This window comes from Typha latifolia, chromosome 5 (genome assembly GCF_019914945.1).
Source record: "Typha latifolia isolate L0001 chromosome 5, TyphaL0001v2, whole genome shotgun sequence".
Taxonomy (NCBI): domain Eukaryota; kingdom Viridiplantae; phylum Streptophyta; class Magnoliopsida; order Poales; family Typhaceae; genus Typha; species Typha latifolia.
The window spans coordinates 1,897,238-1,914,634 of record NC_133090.1 but is presented as its reverse complement, the minus strand read 5'-3'; the positions used below and the strand labels follow the sequence as shown (position 1 = coordinate 1,914,634).

Sequence of the window (17,397 nt, the reverse complement as noted above, 5' to 3'; positions counted from 1 at the left end):
AATAATTTTGGTAGCATGACAGAGAAAATTTTACTCAACTAGAAATAATTTCAGTAGAATGGGAGAAAGAAAAATCTCGGTAGCATCACTTTTTTATGCATTTGAGATCTAACATTTGCAAAAGACAGCATATGCACATATTATATGCATTTGAGATCTAACATTTGCAGCATAAATGTTAGAACTGATATCAACTCAAAAGAAGTATTTAGTATTTACACTATGTTTTTCAAGTCCAACAAATTCCCTAATGACACTATTTGAACCAAGTGTGTGGTTCTGAGAAAAATAAACATCTATGACTTTGATATCTACATACTGTATTAATATTGCCTTGAGCAGCAACACCATTATGCAAGGTGGTTCCGAGAGTTTCTATCTGATATCTATTTATAGAAACATCTTGGATAGAATTATCTTTCGATTGTGAAAAAGAAAAGTCTTCCAGCAGATGTTGATCAAAAGAAGGTTCATCTAAATAAGCCATAAATGAATCAACTCCATTTCCTTTATCCTGATCGTTCTCTGCTTTGAGTAAAATGTCACCTTCACTGAGCAACCTACTATCAGGAGTATATGTAGCTGAGTTCAATAAGGTGTTACTTGTCCCATTTTCACTGTATGGAAGGCATCCATAATTGAAATCATCATGGACAAATGTAGTTAATCTTGATAACAAAATGCTGTCATCCTGCTGAATATCCGGTCGGTCATAGTTTTGCGTGATCATAGTATTTCCTCCGAATTGGTTGTTGTCCAGCAGACAACTTTGGTCAGGTTGAGGATAATTATGTGCCATATAAGTAGTTACTCCACTTCCAGAAATATTTGGATGTAGTCGAAAACTTTGCTCTGTATTAGCAGTCTCATGCGTAATATGCTGCTCGTCGAGGTTTTGTGTGCCCATATTCCCTATGATCGGAGTAGGATAGCGTGCAACTTCCCTTCTATCCTTCAAGGTTTCATAAAGAGTATGTTGCTGACCAATGGTATGCATGCTCATCGTATTCCCTGAGATTGGTGTAAGTTTGTCCATTCTGTGTCCTCTGTTAGTCAATTGTTGGTAAAGCATTTGTAGATCATGATAACTGAGATGCCTCAAATCTCCTACCATCTTCTCAAGATTGTTCTTCTGAATACTATGCAGTTCATCGAAGTTGTTCATGCTCATAAGATTACCTTGAGATTGATGATCATAATTCTGTGGGGTAACGCCGCTTACATCTTTCTCTCCTGTGGCTTGTTTTCGAGAACAATTCTTTCTTTTTCTCTCCTTGGGTACTTTCGGTAGCTTCTTCTTCATGCTCATGCTGCCACAATCAAGAATCAGAGGCTGAGAACTCGATGGCCCAGACCAGTCAGCGGACGGCTGATCTTGAATGATAGCTGTGTTGACATTTAATTTATCGTCAGCCTGATTATCCTTCTTAGGAGCCTTAGCCTTAGTACCCTTCTTAGGAGCCTTCATATCCTTCTTAGGTTTTGGTGCTTGCATCTTTCGAATTGTGCATAGCACCCATTTATTCAACTACACAATCGGAAAAACTAACATATTAATAAGCTAAAGAACAAGGAAGAACTTGTTGCTATTAAAAATGATAGCTAGTAGTAGTTCTCAGACCTGTTTGGGAGGTTTAGGGGCCTTTCGTTTAGTAGATTTGCAAAGAGAAGGGGGCTTCTTGTGGCCGTCATAGATTAAGTACTCGTGCATGACCCAATCAGTCTTTTTGTTAGAAATCATACTGTAGAAAACTAAACTTCTTCTCCTGCCAATTGTTGCTTTGTTGAATTGGATCATTTTCTCTACTCCGGATGCTTTCCAGTACCCATAAGGTGTCATGCGCTCAGGGCGATATCCAAAGCCATACTTCCTATCCCTTGCGGTGAAGAAGTACCATTTCTTTTCACCATAGCCTTTGAATTTTTCTGCCAATGAAGCAACCTAAATTTATCAAGAATAACCAATCCAAGGAGAGACTAATCTATGGAGCACTTCTTTTCTTTTTCTAATAAGTAACAAACTTTAACAATTCAAAAACAGCCTAATTAGTAGCTTTGCTGTATGCCTATATGCAGGACATGGATATTTTCCAAAGCATACTAATATGTTATCAGAGTGTCTTGTGTAGGTAGGTAAAAAGGGGGTAAATTCAATGTTTTATTTCAAAGAACTGATCTGTACATTTCAATCCTTGATTCATCGTTTACACCTTAAGGTATATCAAGATGTGCGTAATGGATAGATCAGAATGACAGGCTCTACTTCTATGGAATTCTGTCTTTCCTTTTTTTCTTCAAGATGTTTATGATTGTTCGTTCAGATCTCCAAAAAGAATGACAAAATAACTTTCAACTTCATTCTTATATTGCAACAGAACTCTTGATTGAGGTGAGTATTACCTCTAATAATAAGATGGATTTCACCACTTCTTAGATATACTTAACCTTAATTCATAAGAATTTCCCCTTCTTCTAACTCAGGGCTAACTAGAGAATAACTGAGTTGAATCTTGATTCACCTTCAATCTTATATATTAATCATCTCTGTAACTCAAAATTCAACTCCAATGACATATTCTTATTGTCTCGTGTTGTCGGTGAGTTATGGAGATCAATCTAAACCATAAAATAACATGTAAAGGCTACAAATAAAAGTGAACAAGAATACCAACAACAACAACATTAACAATATTTTTTTTTTGAAAGAATAATATCAAGACCCTAGTTTATAATATCAAACACATAACTAATAAGAAGAAGAACAATAAATTTGTATGCTTGCATAAGGAGATCAAACTTGTATACTGACCAGACAACATCTGCGGGTCGTAATCCAGGAAATTAACGTCGTTGATAACGTTATACGGAAGCGGTTGGCCGGCGATCTTTCTCATGAGGTAATGCCTGACGAGCTCATTGTCTCGTGGATTGAACCGAAATCCAGGCGGAAACCTTGGGAGGCCGACGTCGGTCTTCGCTGCATCTAAGCTATCGTCGTCACCATTAAGTGCAGGGTTTTGGCCCTCCATCTATGCTGCTACTGCGTATACATTAAAAGAACGAAGATGAAGATGAAAGAAGAAGAAGAAGAAGAGGGATAGTAGTTTGAAACTTGAAACAAAGAATTTGAATGCCTCTATACGGCTTTCTCATCTATATTTATCCGATCAACAGCTTGAAGAAAAAGACACGACATTCATCCACAAAATTTTTTTTACTACAAAACAAAACATTCGTACATGGAAATTTTAACAATTTATGGTGTGCAAATACAACAAGACAAGTGGTAAATATGAGCAGAGAAAAGGGAAAGGGAAAAGGAAATAATTAAAGTAAAATAAGAACGAAAATGTCTCCTGAATTCTTTGCTATAAACTAAAATATTGTTAGCAATATCTGACAAGGAATTACAAATCAGATGGAAGGAGAGGAACACACGGCCTGAGAAGTAGTAGCAAAATCTGAAATTAGGTTGAAAGAAAATACTTTTTTAGGGTTTAGTTTACCAATAAAGAAGTGGTATTGTTTTTGTTTGAACTCGTCTTCCACTTCCGAGCATCCAAAGATTACGAAGAAGAAAAAAAAAATTTGAAAGGAGAAGATTTTGTTTGAATAGGAGAGAAATAAATTTTGTTAGCTAAGTGTTCTTTTAATCTAAGTTACCTTAGATTCTATTAGGACTTTATCTCCTAATAGAAATTTCAAAACCTAAATCTAGTTAGATTTAGTCTAATTAACCGATCTATATTAGTATCTATATTTTATTAAAGGAATAATAAAATTAAAAAATATATAAAATATAATTAAAATTTAATCGGATAATGAGTCCAGCACGTTGAGGAGACCGGATAAAGGTGGGGATTAGAACTTATCTTATCCTATTCAAGTATTTTGCGTTAATCTTATACAAAGAATTCGTGCATAATTTCAAAAGAAAAGAAAAAAAAAAGAAGATCAAATAAGGTCTTGGTTAATCAAATCAAATCTCTGGAGCTCTGCCATTCCTTTTTCCTTTGGAACTTGCGATGTTCATCGAATCCACTTTTAGCAGTGGTGGGGCCACGGCCAATGACTTTCTTCCAACAAACGACTGACATGAGCCCAAAAGAAGCCACCTCTTCGCCCAGATTTGGGAACCCAAATCCCGAGTCAATTTTCTATTATTTCCATTGGTCGGTGGATAGATGCATATTAGGCGGTCTCACTCTCCTTTGCAATCTTCAACTAAGATCATTTCCTCTACTGAAGTTTGGGATCAAAATAAATAAGCTTAGAAAGTTTGCTTCATGGCCGCTGCTTGCCCAAGAGGGCGAGAGCTCGCTAGTAGTAGTTTCCGGAAGCTAATTGCAACAAGCTACCGTTCCCATCTTCTCGCTTTCAGGTAATTCTAGTGTAGTATGTACTATACGTTCTTCTTCTTAGTCTCGTGCTATTTTTCAGTGCAACTCCTTTTGACCTCTATTAAATTTGTCTTGCCTAATCTAACATGCAATATAACTGTGTACTATGAACGGCTCTGTCTATCAAATACTGCTAGTGATTCACTTTTAGAAGTATAAATATGAATTGCTATTAGTTTGTGTGCCTATTGTTATAGAATGATGTAGATATTGTTGATCACTTTTTGTCCAGTAATGATCTAAAACATGAGTTTTGTAACTCACCGGTAGGGGGAAGCATTATCATCCGCTCCAAAAGAATTTTGACGACCAGAAGGATGCTGCGGCTGCGCCGCCGGCCGGTGTGAGCAAAGCTAAGCCCGACCGTGCACACGTAGCACAGAACAGCAAGAACGTGGAGGAGTATCAAGAGGAGGCGGTTGCGACCGTCCTGCCGGATGAAATGATCGAAGGTGAGTCGGAGAGCTTCTGGGTCCCCGACCCCGAGAGCGGAGTCTTTGTTCCGGCTGAGGAGGGTGACATCGACGTGCATGGCAGCCTCCCCATCCCGCCGCACACTACCGGTAACGGCAGCTCGTCGTCGGTGCTGGAGCAGACTGTGTGGGTTAGGGAGCTTGAAGTGGAGGAGTTTGAGAGACCTCCTCCCCCTGTAGAAATTGAAACGGAAGGTTGATAGGATCTACGATATAATTATCTTCCTCCTTAGATCTTGTTGCTCAAGCATGTAGTAATACTAGCGTGGTGAGTATGCAAGATGTGTATCAGGTATGCAGTTGACTCGTTATGTCAAGACTTCCTTTTGGATGCTATCAAGCATGAAGTGATATCAAACTTACTTTGGATTTTCTTTTGTTCTTTTCTTTTTTGGACTCTTGTTCTTCCATTGCGCCGCACTTCAAGCCCTAAGACTAGGGGGTGAAAACGGGTCTGGATTAACTTCGATCCGACCCGTTATCTAATCCGATTCGGATCAGATTCGGATAAAATTTTTCTATCCGATTTGGATACGGATAAAATTTAAAAAAAAAATCGAATATAGATTCGGATATGGATTCGAATACGGGTCGGATATATTTTTCGGATTCGGATATGGATATCAGATATCTGTTTATCCACATATTTTTTAAAATAATTTTTAATTTTTAATTTGCTTATTTAAATAATAAATATTAATATTATTACTAATAATACATTATATATTATTTATAGAGATTAATTTCTCTAATTTATAAATTTGACATACAAAAAAATTATTTATCATAAAACTCTTAATAATTTTATGTTAATTATATATAAATAAAATATTGTAATTATTTTAAATTCAATCAATATTCGTTTAAGATCCGAAAATTATTCTTATCCGTTTAGTTAGGATATGATTTTAAATTTTGCTATCCGTTCAATATCCGTATTCGAATCCGTACTAAAAATATGGATCCGGATATGGATTGAGCACTATCCAATCTGTATCCGATCCGTTTTCACCCCTACCTAAGACCAATATGATGACTGGATTATGGCCATCAGCATCCGATGTTCGGACATAAGGATAAGAGTGACCTCTTTTGAGTAAGATTAATATATGTACAGAACTTGAATATATATATATGTACTTCTGGTGTTTGGTCGTCTAGTCTGCTGCTATGAACTCAAACAATTCCTTCAGTATAGAAGATCTTGAATATCCACACCAGCAGACCTTTCATGCTGAAGAACAATGCCTCAGTAAATCACAGGCCCTTCCCTTAGTCATCCCTCATATGGCAATAGTCAGCAAGTTGGAAGATCCTCAATCTTATTTTCTTACTCGAAACTCATGAACAATTCCATCTATTTCAATCAGGCTGCACCCTGGTGTCTTCCTTACTCTATTCTTCCTCATCGCCTTTCTGACTCGGGTTGAATCATTGCGACGATCGGCAGAGGTGTATATGTTTGACATGAGTACATAACTCCCGTCCTCCTCAGGACCAAAGTCTAAGAGGTGTTCCATTGCCTTTTCTCCTAGAGGAACTTTACCGTGGATCTTGCAAGCCCCAAGAAGTGATCCCCATATGAAGGCATCAGGCTCAATAGGCATTGCCCTGATAAATTCTTGTGCCTTCTCTAGAAGTCCTGCTCTGCCAAACATGTCTACCACACAACCGTAGTGCTCGATCGCTGGTTTTATACCATACAACGTTGACATCTCCCCAAAATGACGAAGGCCTATGTCGACGAGACCGGCATGGCTACAAGCTGATAGTACTCCAGTAAATGTGACTTCATTTGGCTTTATACCCACCCTCAACATCTCAGAGAAGATATCCAAAGCCTTATCCCCTTGGCCATGCATGGCAGACCCTACTATCAAAGAGGTGTAAGTGTACACATCTCTGCATCTCATCATACCAAACACTTCCATGGCCTGATCAATTATCCCACATTTCGCATACATGTCAATCAATGCATTCCCTAAAGAGCCATCTGCCTTGAGACCACTTCTTATCGTATATACATGAATCCACCTACCTGCATCAAGGGCTCCAAGATTCGCGCACGAATTAAGCACACCGATGAGAGTGGCAATGTCCGGTTTAATCCCCGTATTTTGCATCTTCCTGAACAGCGACAGAGCCTTTCCGAATTCACCAACATGCACGAACCCAGAAATCATGGAATTCCAAGAAACAACATTCCTTTCAGGCATCCTCTTGAAGTACTTGTAGGCCGAGATGACATCTCCGCACTTCGCATACATGTCCACCAACGCATTCCAAGCAAACACATCTAAGTCCACCTTCTTGGCATTGATATACCCATGCAATTTCTTGCCCAGTTCCAAGTCTCCAATTTTGGCGCAAGCTGAGAGCACCGCAACAACGGTCACCTTATCAACATCCAAATTCTCATCCATCATCCTTAAAAACACGCTCACTGCTTCTTTCAACAATCCCATCTTCGAATACCCAGAAATCAATGTCGTCCAAGAGACCAGATCTCTGTCAGGAAAACAATCAAACAAGTTCTGCGCAGAACCCACTTCTCCACACACCGCATACAATCTCATAAAGTTGTTCCTGACATAAACATCGAACTGAAACCCCATCTTTACAACATGGGCATGAACTGCTTCTCCTTCGGCTAACGCTCGGGAGTCAGCCAAAACCTTGATAAGCAAAGGAAAAGTATAATTATCAGGAAAAATTCCTCTTTGGAGCATTTCTTCAAGCAGCGATAAGGAATTGGCAACTGGGTCTTCTTCCCTGCCCGCGATGCCGCGTAGAATGGAATTATACACGGACACGGTTGGGTTCTCGATGCGAGCGAGGAGAGAGCGAGCATGGGATATGTCTCCACAAGGGGAGAGAGCGCAAAAGGTCAGGATTTTGGAAATGATGAGATGGGTTTGAAGAGATTTGGATTTGAGGACGATGGCTTGGAATTGCTTGAGCTCTTTCATGGATTGACATGACTCGAGCTTATGGAGAAGGTGGAGTTGTTGGTTGAGGCCAATGTGAGGAGAAGAGAGCTATACTAACGGAGATGATGCCATGGCTCTTAATAATCCTTTTCTTGTTTTATTTATATATATATATATATATATATATATATATATATATATATATATAAGAAGCTGGGCTAAGAATAGAACGTGGGTCAGGAAGTCCAAAAATCTGGCCTTGATCGTACTACTACTCACTAGGAGATACTGTTGATTGGAAATTTAAATGATCAAATTCACCCCTGTTCGGCTATCAGTGCAGCTTCTTATTGTAGGATTGCACAAGAAAGAGCATCAGCAAGTGTCGAAGCAGAAAAGATCCAACTATGCATCACCACTACATTGCATTGAAAGTAAATCCAACTAATGGGACGTGTACCAACCGTAACTGCAAACCCGATGACGGACACACAATACACCACCATGTCTAATATATTGTATATATTTTACATTACAATTTGGCTGCTCGCAGAGTAAAAATATCTGGGCACTGAAGCTATTGATCGAAAGATTTACAAAGGGTTAAAAACATGGCAGCCCTCATCCAGATGCTACTCGTGAAGTACGGGGGTGGGTAAGGGAGAGAGGAAAAAAAAGAAGGGGGGGAATCACCTGTGCAGCACCTGGAGAGATACGCCCTTCCGCTAACTAATTTGGGTTCTACTAAATTCTGTCACCTAGCAGGAGTATCTGATGCCTGATTGTTACTTAAAGCTGGATTCGATGGGATAGGTGGGTGAGTTCCGTTGTCCTGAGGAGGCGCTGACCCCCATTTTGTTTCCACGTCTGATGGCTCCACAACATAAACCGCACCGTCGCTCATCCCCAGTGCTATCTGGTTGGGCTCTGATGGGTGCGCCGCCACTACCGTAGGACAAACTGTTCCACCACTGGTATAAACAAGGGAATGAACAAGAGGTTTCATCAGACTGCATATGAACAATAACCTAAATTAAAGTAAAAAAATTATAAGGTACACTAGTCGATAAGAGAATGTATTGAAGATAGTGATCATGAGCTCTAAAGGTTTTGTGAAATAAACCTCTTCTATTCACTCTAAATAAGAGAGAGAACAAGTATAACTTTTATGACAAAAAAGATGCTGCTAAAAATGCATGACCATCAAATTCCTGCTACCTGGAGATAGTAGGGGATATATAGGCGGAAAGTGCAATTCTGCACCGAAGCCTCAGGCTTTCTGCTTCAAAAACTCCGACAGCACCATCACAGAATCCAGCATACACTAACATACCATCACACGAGTAGATGGCACTTGATATTGGTGCAGGAAGAGCATCTCTAGGGGACCACTGCACCGCACAAAATGTTAGCAGGGTCATATAGTGCACATTAAGATGAGACAAAAGAAATTGTCAATAACTCCCAACAAAAGAGTGTCTTTGAAGGATTAACAGGAAAGACTTGGCCATCCAACTAAAGTGAAAGAAAACCACAACAAACATTTAAAACTACGTAACCATATAGGAAGAATTCAGTAAAAGTGAACAGGCAAATCCCAAAGAGAAACATTCAAATGCAAATGCTTTAAGAGGAAGAACTAACCGATCGCAGGCATTCAAGTTTACTATCATAGATGGCTAGTTGGCTTTCATGAACAATCAAGAGATGAGCTTGATCATTATGAAATTGAACTCTTGTTTCCCCTGCTAATGGAGCTGTACGACCAGCAGGTGCTTGGATGAACCGTGACTTCTTCTTTTCCCATCCGTCAATACTCCATACACACAACTGCAGTTTTAGTCCCATTAGATGAGCAGAAATCAACCAGAAATGCATTCTTTAATGGAGAAGATGGATGGTAAAGACGGATAGTCCAGCTGACTTAAGTGGTAGGAACATAGAAAACTATTCATCCTTGATGTAAAAGTCCAAACAGTAAATAAAATAAGAACTAACAGTACAAGTGAATTCTCTGTCTATAGAAATTTAGAAAGAAAAATGAGCACTAGATCTTCTTAATCTACATACCTGAGCATCAGCACCTGAAGATACTAGAACATTTAAAGTCTGGGAGAAAGCAAGACCAGTAATCTTTTTCTGGTGACCCTTCAGCTTGCTTTTAACCTGCAAGCGGACAATCAATGTACATCTCAATAGACAATAAAGGTAAATATATATGAAGTAAATTGATCCACATAATGAGAGCCAATAGCATCAGCAGTTATTTCCAACTTATTATTCTATGATTTGAAAGATCAAAATTATTCCCTTGAACTGAGTAATGACATAACCGTGAGATATACAGCAACATATTCTGGATATTAATTTGTCACAGTTGGAGGGAAAGGAGAGACAATAAGGGATGCTTAGAGTTATTTCAGCTAAGAAGATTATCCTCCAATAACTAATGTCATAAAGTTTATAGAACTAAACAAAAGCCTAACTTGATTTCCAAAGGATACTCATGGGATGGTTTTCTTTCTGTGAAATATAAACAACAAGCTCACCTCGTCAACCCGGACATTGTATATTTGAATTGTTGAATCCTCCATCCCTATAGCTATAATATTGTTGTCTTGAGGGTGGAAAGCAAGAAAGGTAGCAGCTGGTGGGGGTGACATGAAAGTTGTCATAACCTATTAGATGTTGCATCAATTAGATTCGAAACACAGAAAGAGCCACAATCTGATTAAAAGTGTGTATATGGTGTTGGTATTAATTAACATAACTTATAATAGCATTCTCAACAGCATAATGGAAAAATGCATACCTTGAATGTCATCATATTGAACAAAGAAACCTTCCCGCCAGATGCGGACATAACATAAGAATCATTCTTTGACAAAGCAATACATGCAGTTGCTTCTTCTGGGTTGCCATCACTAGTGTCATTGGTCATGAGAATTCCATTTGATGGTTGCCACAGCTGAGGAACAATAGAAGTGGTTGACTGAAAAAACAGATGAAATAGGCCATCAGGAAACAGGAAAAGAAGAAAAACAATGAGAACTTCTATTTACAGTACAATTAGAAATGCTAACCTTGCCAGATGGATTACGTTCAGTACGTTGCCATTTCCACAGTTTATGGATAGCATTGGAGCCTAGGGACAATACAGCAAACCCAGAGTTTGTATACAGTAACCGAACAACCTAAGAAAGACAATTATAAGGATGCTGAATCAGTTGAAGAGAGAACAAGGTACCATATGAGCTAGCATGAAGCCAAATTTTTCTGAAAAATTAATTTATTTGGGGGGAGAAAAACCCAAATGCTGATATAGACACTATACCTTGTTTGCTGTTGTCACGGATTCCGGCAAACGCAAGGCTTTGAGATGACCGGCATCAACAATGTCAGCCAACTTCCATGTTTTGATCTTGTCAGAATCATCCAATATCCTCGGTTTAACATCCGCTGTCCTGCTACTCTCCATAGCAGTCTGCAATTTTCATTTTTCTTTGATAAATTACAATGTCTAGCTAAAACAAAGTAGCCAAAGAGACAGGCCACTTCCAACTTACCAGGCTACTCATTGACACTGCTGGCAAAATCCGATCAGGCCTCTCAGAAGTGACTGGTAGAGGGCTAGAAGCATTTGAAGCAGCACCCAATGCATTAACAATAGGTGGCTGCATAAATCAGGAAACATAAAAAATTAAAGTTGAGCATATTATATTTAAGATAAGAGAAAAACATTGTAGAGATAATGAAACCAAAGTTTAGTAACTAGTGCCTAAAACCTTCTACAAGAAATATCACTCAATAAAATCTATGCACATAATATTAGGATATAACCTTGCACTCATATAGGAAATTCCTTACGTGGAATTATGAAAGGACTAGTTTAGTAAACCACTACAAGTTGTGCATCAGCTGTGAGTCAGGCATCAAGGAGCCTGGCAATTTAAATGCATCTCAACAATTTTATGTATGAATTTGCTTGACAAAGGCAAAGAAGGAAAAAAAGAAGGGCGTTTCTCATGTCAAGAGAGACCTTCATAATGCACAAGGTGCAGACTGTGTGCAAGATCAACCCATCATTAATTAAGTAGAATCACCAACCTGACTAAAAGAGGATGAATGCTATGTGAAAGTTGCAAAGTCAGCCCAAATTTTTTAAGTACAACATAGAGCAGTAAAATATTATTGGGATCAGTAAAATGTTATTGGAGAGTCTACGTCTTAAAATTACATACATTTTGAACTCACCTTAGTGTTAACCTGTTGTGAAGGGCCGCGAGCCCCCTCGAACGATCTGCTTTCCAGCATCCTTACTAAGCGCTGCCCATCAGTATTTGCTAGTATTTTGATCCCGTTATCATTTGTTGTAACCGCAAGTAATGAACCCTCTCTGTTAAATCTTAGCCGAGGACTTGCCTACAATGTGGAATTGAGAAGAGTAATTTAAGATGAATTCAGCTGGCAAAGATGAAAACATAATAAAGTTTGCTACTAACAGGTAATCCACCGTCACCATCCGTAGTTGTAAGTATGTTTGTGTTATCCATATCCCAAAACTTAATCATAAATTCATCTCCAGCAGCTAAGAAATGGTTCCTGGTTGTGTCAAATTGGACAACACCTAATGAGCGCTTTCTAAAGCCAGAGTAAGTCCTTTTAACAGATCCTTCAGACTCATTCCACTCAACTAAGTGTGAATCGCCATCTTTACTGGTGCCACATGAAAAAAGCCTGCAAACAGATGAAATTATGAATTATCTGGTGCAGTAGAATTGGAGGACATCCACTGAAACTGTAAAAGAAGTGAAGAGGAAGCAAATGCTATTGGGATAAAAAAAAAAGGTACAACCTCATGATGAAAGTTTCACTTTTAATCCATAAATTTCTCTAAATTGATTAACAGTTATGTTACTATGAAAGAGGCAACATTAACCTTGTTCCATCTGCACTATAGGCCATTGTAGTGCACCAGTGCCCAGGAGCATCATAGTCAACTCTGGATCCCAAACAATCATAAAGCCATGCTTTAATTTTCCCATCAATAGCAGTAGAGAAGATAAACTGCAGATAGATTATAGAGCAATAATTAGAGAAATTTCAGAAACAAAAGGTAACTATTTTGAAGTCCCTAAATAATTTGACAATCTTAGGAACTGAAATACAATAAAACAACACAATTCACACTCCCATACTAGAAACACAAGACTACTAGGTTTTTCCAATAATTCCAAGAGTTAATGCTTGACATTGATGGAAATTGATGAGACCAGAATAAAGAGATGAACATAATCTCATTCAATATGCAAGAAATGAAAATGATCACAACAAAAAAATAAATCGGGACATCAGGAGGAAAGAAAGGAACCTGGATAGACTCTTTAGAGTGAGGGCAAACAGAATATACTGGAGCTTCATGGCCTTCAAACATGTACTGCTTCTGGCCTGTTGTAGCATCCCACACCTGTCATTCTCATAATAAACATGAGTATTTTTTCCTGACGTTCCCTTTTCTTAAATTCAAGACATCATCTTCATACTGACCTTAATTGTCTTGTCATCACCGCACGTAATGACGGACAAACTCTTGTTGGGATGGGAGAAGGCTATATCATTGACACCACCTACATGAGCATCAATCTAAACAAAAATGACAAGTCAGAGACCTACATGTAGCTTCTCAGAAAATATAAGTATCTTGTAATACCTCTAATTGGTGTCTCAATTCTCCATTTGGTATAAAAGCATACGTCTGGACAATATGCTTTGAGAATGCAACACCTATCAAGACAGCAAAAAGATAACAATCAGGTAATTCTGCAAAGAGCAAAAGTCAAACAATACATAATACTTGTGAAAGTCGTCAACAGGGGAAATAAAACATACATCAACAAGACATCATCAAATATAGTAGCACTATTATTGTAGTTATACCTAAAATAGATCCATCAGGACTCCACAAACATCGATTGACAGATATTGTTGCATCTTTCATTAATGAAGCCTGCAAACATTAGATTAGATAACAGAAAGCAAAGTGTACGTATTCATAAATTTAAAGATATGAAAGATTGCAGAGCATGAATATCACTAGTCATGAGCACTTAAGATTAATGTGCATCTTGTAGTATTTACCTGTAAAGGCAACGAACAAGATCCAATATCCCAGACTTTGAACGGTTTGTGTGCAATTCTCTCCCGGGAACCAACTTCCCATATTCCAATATCTCCAACATTTGTTCCCACTAGAGTGCAAAACCAACGTCATATAAATGCAAATAACATCTACAGTAATATAGGGATTCTGAATAAAGTTAAGAGCTACCTAGAAGAATTGTTTGCTGCACCGGATGGAAATCCAAGCTCATGACATTAGACCCTTGATTGAGGGTGCGGACCACTGTTTTCGGAAGATCATCTTGAGAGTAAATATTTGAGGGATGAGATGCACCAGAGAAAGGCACCTGAAATCACATTTTTTTTTATCTAGAGTTATTATCTGAAAATGTCGTAAGATAAGGTCAGAACAAGAAAGGAGAATATTGCAATATTTGGGTGTGTATCCTTTTTCACACCTCATCCAACTGTCCAACACGCATTCTCTTCATCAGGTGCTCAGAATCTGCACTTTGATAATCAATGCCTGGAGCACTGGTAGGAGTTCTTGGGTGCTTCAAAAATGCAGCTGTAGAAATATCCACAGTTAGTTAAGAAGAATAGAGTATGAAAATTCTTCTCCCAGTTTTTCAGGAAAGATTTTAAAAAAGTTTCACCTGTGCTCGGAGGCTGCACCAGACCTGCCGGCCCTTGTGCCATGGCAGCATGCGGTAAGGATGGATTAGCATTTGTCATCCAGCCTATAGCGCTTGGAGATGGAGAAACAACTGGTTGGAATGGCTGCATCAGGACACATTATCACATCAACTTACAATGTTGAATGATAAAACAGTTACAAGTGTCAGAGTTATGTGAAAAACTTACACTATGGGCACCAATTGGAGGAAATCCCCCAGATTTAGGGATAGGCCCTACAAGAGGGCCATTGGCGGGAGGAGGAGCACGCGCTCCATTAGCAGGGCCAGGAGCCGCACACGAATGATCAGTAAAAAGCGTCTTGATATCAGGATTGGGTCGTGGATTCTTGCAAAGCTGATGCTGCCAGTTAAGACTTAAAAAAAATGCAGCTTTCAATTAATATTGAAGTGCTATCAACAAGAACTAAATGAAGCAACAGAATATGTCGTATAAAAAGTTATTACAGCTACTAAAAATATTCCTATTAAAATGAAATAAAATTCATTTACAATCAATACTGTCATTAAAAATCTGCATAAGTCACCAATATAGACCTGATAAAAGTCTCTGAAGCAAAGAGATGAAACCATGTGCATTGTTTGTTCCACAATTAGTATAGCTACCAGCCTATCAGTGTACCAATAAAGTGTGATAGTAGATATGTTATGGAATTTATCCAAATTTCATATAAAAAGGACAGAACATGCCCATTTATCCTCTAATCATTAGCATCTAAAATCATCAAGGAAAGAAAAAAAAAGGAATAGTAAATCATAAAGATACTATACCTCTGGTTGATCAATGTACGCAGTCTTGAAGCTTTAAAGGGAGGAAAAGTTAGCTTGTCACGAAACAAGGGATTAGCTTCAATTAGCTTCTTAAGTTCCATGAGCATTATATTTCGGGCCGACTTTGTGTCCCCATATTTTGAGAGTTGTTCATTCTGCCTGCACAGATAAGGATACAGGAATAAGAAACCATCCAAACTATCAAAACAAGAATCTTTACTAGGTCAAAACAATACAGCCCAGATACCTAAAATTCTCCAGGGTAAGCAACTGAGTTATCTCCTTGAAGAGTTCTTCATTGAAAGAAGCAAACACCTTGAGATCCTTCACAAGTATCTCAACAGCTTTTGCCCGGTCATGCCTGAAATACACATTGATTCAAAAAAACAAGAAAACTGCAAAAGGGACAAATCACATAATTCTAATTGGAAACTGATTTCCCACCTATCAAGTGCTTCAAGATACTTCTGCTTTCTTATCTCAAAGAAAATTTTCATGGAGTACCGATTATCTTCGACCTTTGTGAACCCACCAAGATAGCGCTCAACTTCGTCCCATTCACCTGCCTGGACTTGATCCTCAAAATACTTCATATTGAAGTAAAAGCCCGACTCCTGCTCCAGCCTAAATTCCAAGCCAACAGCAGTCTAAGAACAAACTCGAATGTTTTAATTAACATGGTACAAGCATAGAGGGCAACTTACTTATGGACAGTATCCTTGAATTTCTCCTCATCCAAGAATTGCAGAATTAGGAAAACCAGTTCCCTACTCAACGACGACATACTTCCGGAAATGCCTAAACGCTCCAGTGCAAAGATCTAATATCTAAATGGGGAAAGACAAAAAAAAAAGGAAGGCAAGAGAACTTCCAAACCACGGAAAGCTCTCTCCTTTACCTTCTACCAAAGAAATTTCACTACTTTCCAAAACTTTATCCACTCAACCAAGATCTTTCAGAAAAATCCTTTGTTCCACTACCTACACTTACAAAGATACTTTGTACAATTTGAGCCCAGCGCCTTAAAACAGAGAGAACATCTCCACTGCACTTAGAAATCTGTGTTTTTTCCCTCAAAACCAGAAGAGCACATAAAGAATTTAATTATCCCAGCTCAATCCGAGAAAAACCTGAAGTTACCACAACTTAAATAACTCAAGCAACAAGACAGGGTACAACAACCACGGCCTCACGAGAAACCCTAGAAAATCCCCGAACTGCACACTCCGCACCAAAATCCACACAAATAGCGCAAGATAAGGGGAGAAATCCCTACCAACCCGCCGTTAAAGCAGAGAAAAAGCTCGTCCCAGTGATCTCCATCATAACCAAACCAAACAAAGCTTTCCTTTACCAAATACACCCGATAGAGACCCCGATCTAGAGCTCGAGATCTCAAGCGGTCAACCGAAAGGGAGAAATCGGTAGCCGGAAAACGAATCAAGCCCACGGTCGGCTTGCGTCTCCTTCCTCGTGAACCCTAGGGTTTCGAGAAGACCTTTCTGCACTTCTCTCTCTCTCTCTCTCTCTCTCCTCTGCTACCGCTTGGTTCTAACTCCTTTATATAGCCTCTTCAACTCACGCTTCGATCCACTCTTTCTTCTCGCCTACTACCTTTTATAGTCACCAAACCCTGACGGTGTGGTCGCAGAAGTGAACTATCACTTGCCCCCACCTTTTCGTTAGATTTACAGTGTTGCCACTCACGTCACGTTTGTCTTACGCGTACGGCCAAACTATGGGCATTCTCGTCAAAATGGCCAAACCGCTCGTCACGTCTCCCGGGGGACAAAACGGGAAAGCTCGCTTGGTGTCGGTTTCGAGGAAGCTCGTAGGGGTAGAAACGTCACTTCACTTTAAGGGTAAAGAGATGAAAGGCATATCTGCGGTCCTCGGAGTCTTAAAACTTTCGAGGCCATTTCGGTAATTCGCCATCTACCAGTATCCCTCGCACCACGTCATCCATCCTCGTACATACTTACTTCGTTTTACCCATTTTAGAGCCAAA

At 39.0% G+C, this 17,397-nt stretch overlaps 4 protein-coding genes across 4 annotated transcripts; 1 reads left to right on the top strand and 3 right to left on the bottom strand.

Moving 5' to 3' along the window:
* Positions 1-239: 239 nt before the first annotated feature.
* On the bottom strand, positions 240-3,210 carry LOC140789442 (uncharacterized). Its single transcript, XM_073139148.1, has 3 exons — positions 2,810-3,210; positions 1,622-1,926; positions 240-1,528 (listed from the first exon to the last, which is right to left on the bottom strand). Exons 1-3 carry the CDS (start codon positions 3,027-3,029, stop codon positions 257-259), a joined length of 1,797 nt encoding a protein of 598 aa, XP_072995249.1. The 5' UTR covers positions 3,030-3,210; the 3' UTR covers positions 240-256.
* Positions 3,211-4,222: 1,012 nt separating this feature from the next.
* Positions 4,223-5,242, top strand: LOC140789438 (uncharacterized). Its single transcript, XM_073139144.1, has 2 exons — positions 4,223-4,381; positions 4,671-5,242. Exons 1-2 carry the CDS (start codon positions 4,287-4,289, stop codon positions 5,071-5,073), a joined length of 498 nt encoding a protein of 165 aa, XP_072995245.1. The 5' UTR covers positions 4,223-4,286; the 3' UTR covers positions 5,074-5,242.
* Positions 5,243-6,195: 953 nt separating this feature from the next.
* Positions 6,196-7,842, bottom strand: LOC140788410 (pentatricopeptide repeat-containing protein At1g08070, chloroplastic-like). The gene has a single exon (XM_073137656.1). It carries the CDS (start codon positions 7,840-7,842, stop codon positions 6,196-6,198), a length of 1,647 nt encoding a protein of 548 aa, XP_072993757.1.
* Positions 7,843-8,289: 447 nt separating this feature from the next.
* On the bottom strand, positions 8,290-16,982 carry LOC140788021 (protein TOPLESS-RELATED PROTEIN 2). The gene is made up of 25 exons (XM_073137102.1): positions 16,094-16,982; positions 15,834-16,013; positions 15,637-15,750; positions 15,390-15,548; positions 14,788-14,974; positions 14,580-14,703; positions 14,382-14,491; positions 14,132-14,270; positions 13,942-14,051; positions 13,741-13,810; positions 13,514-13,587; positions 13,351-13,446; positions 13,175-13,270; positions 12,743-12,870; positions 12,306-12,540; positions 12,058-12,225; positions 11,370-11,477; positions 11,138-11,287; positions 10,887-10,997; positions 10,616-10,795; positions 10,353-10,481; positions 9,874-9,969; positions 9,448-9,633; positions 9,022-9,194; positions 8,290-8,774 (listed from the first exon to the last, which is right to left on the bottom strand). The coding sequence occupies exons 1-25, from the start codon at positions 16,171-16,173 to the stop codon at positions 8,558-8,560; spliced, it is 3,420 nt and encodes a 1,139-aa protein (XP_072993203.1). The 5' UTR covers positions 16,174-16,982; the 3' UTR covers positions 8,290-8,557.
* Positions 16,983-17,397: the final 415 nt, after the last annotated feature.

Excerpts from the sequence above, each read along its gene's own strand:
- LOC140789438 (XM_073139144.1), top strand. The coding sequence starts at position 4,287 with ATGGCCGCTGCTTGCCCAAGAGGGCGAGAGCTCGCTAGTAGTAGTTTC. Across the intron at positions 4,382-4,670 it reads TCCCATCTTCTCGCTTTCAG|GGGGAAGCATTATCATCCGC; the intron begins GTAATTCTAGTG and ends ACTCACCGGTAG.
- LOC140788021 (XM_073137102.1), bottom strand. The coding sequence starts at position 16,173 with ATGTCGTCGTTGAGTAGGGAACTGGTTTTCCTAATTCTGCAATTCTTG. Across the intron at positions 12,871-13,174 it reads ACTCTAAAGAGTCTATCCAG|TTTATCTTCTCTACTGCTAT; the intron begins GTTCCTTTCTTT and ends ATCTATCTGCAG. Across the intron at positions 12,226-12,305 it reads ATGGTGACGGTGGATTACCT|GCAAGTCCTCGGCTAAGATT; the intron begins GTTAGTAGCAAA and ends TCCACATTGTAG.
- LOC140789442 (XM_073139148.1), bottom strand. The coding sequence starts at position 3,029 with ATGGAGGGCCAAAACCCTGCACTTAATGGTGACGACGATAGCTTAGAT. Across the intron at positions 1,927-2,809 it reads CGACCCGCAGATGTTGTCTG|AAAAATTCAAAGGCTATGGT; the intron begins GTCAGTATACAA and ends CTTCATTGGCAG. Across the intron at positions 1,529-1,621 it reads CCCCTAAACCTCCCAAACAG|TTGAATAAATGGGTGCTATG; the intron begins GTCTGAGAACTA and ends CCGATTGTGTAG.
- LOC140788410 (XM_073137656.1), bottom strand. The coding sequence starts at position 7,842 with ATGAAAGAGCTCAAGCAATTCCAAGCCATCGTCCTCAAATCCAAATCT.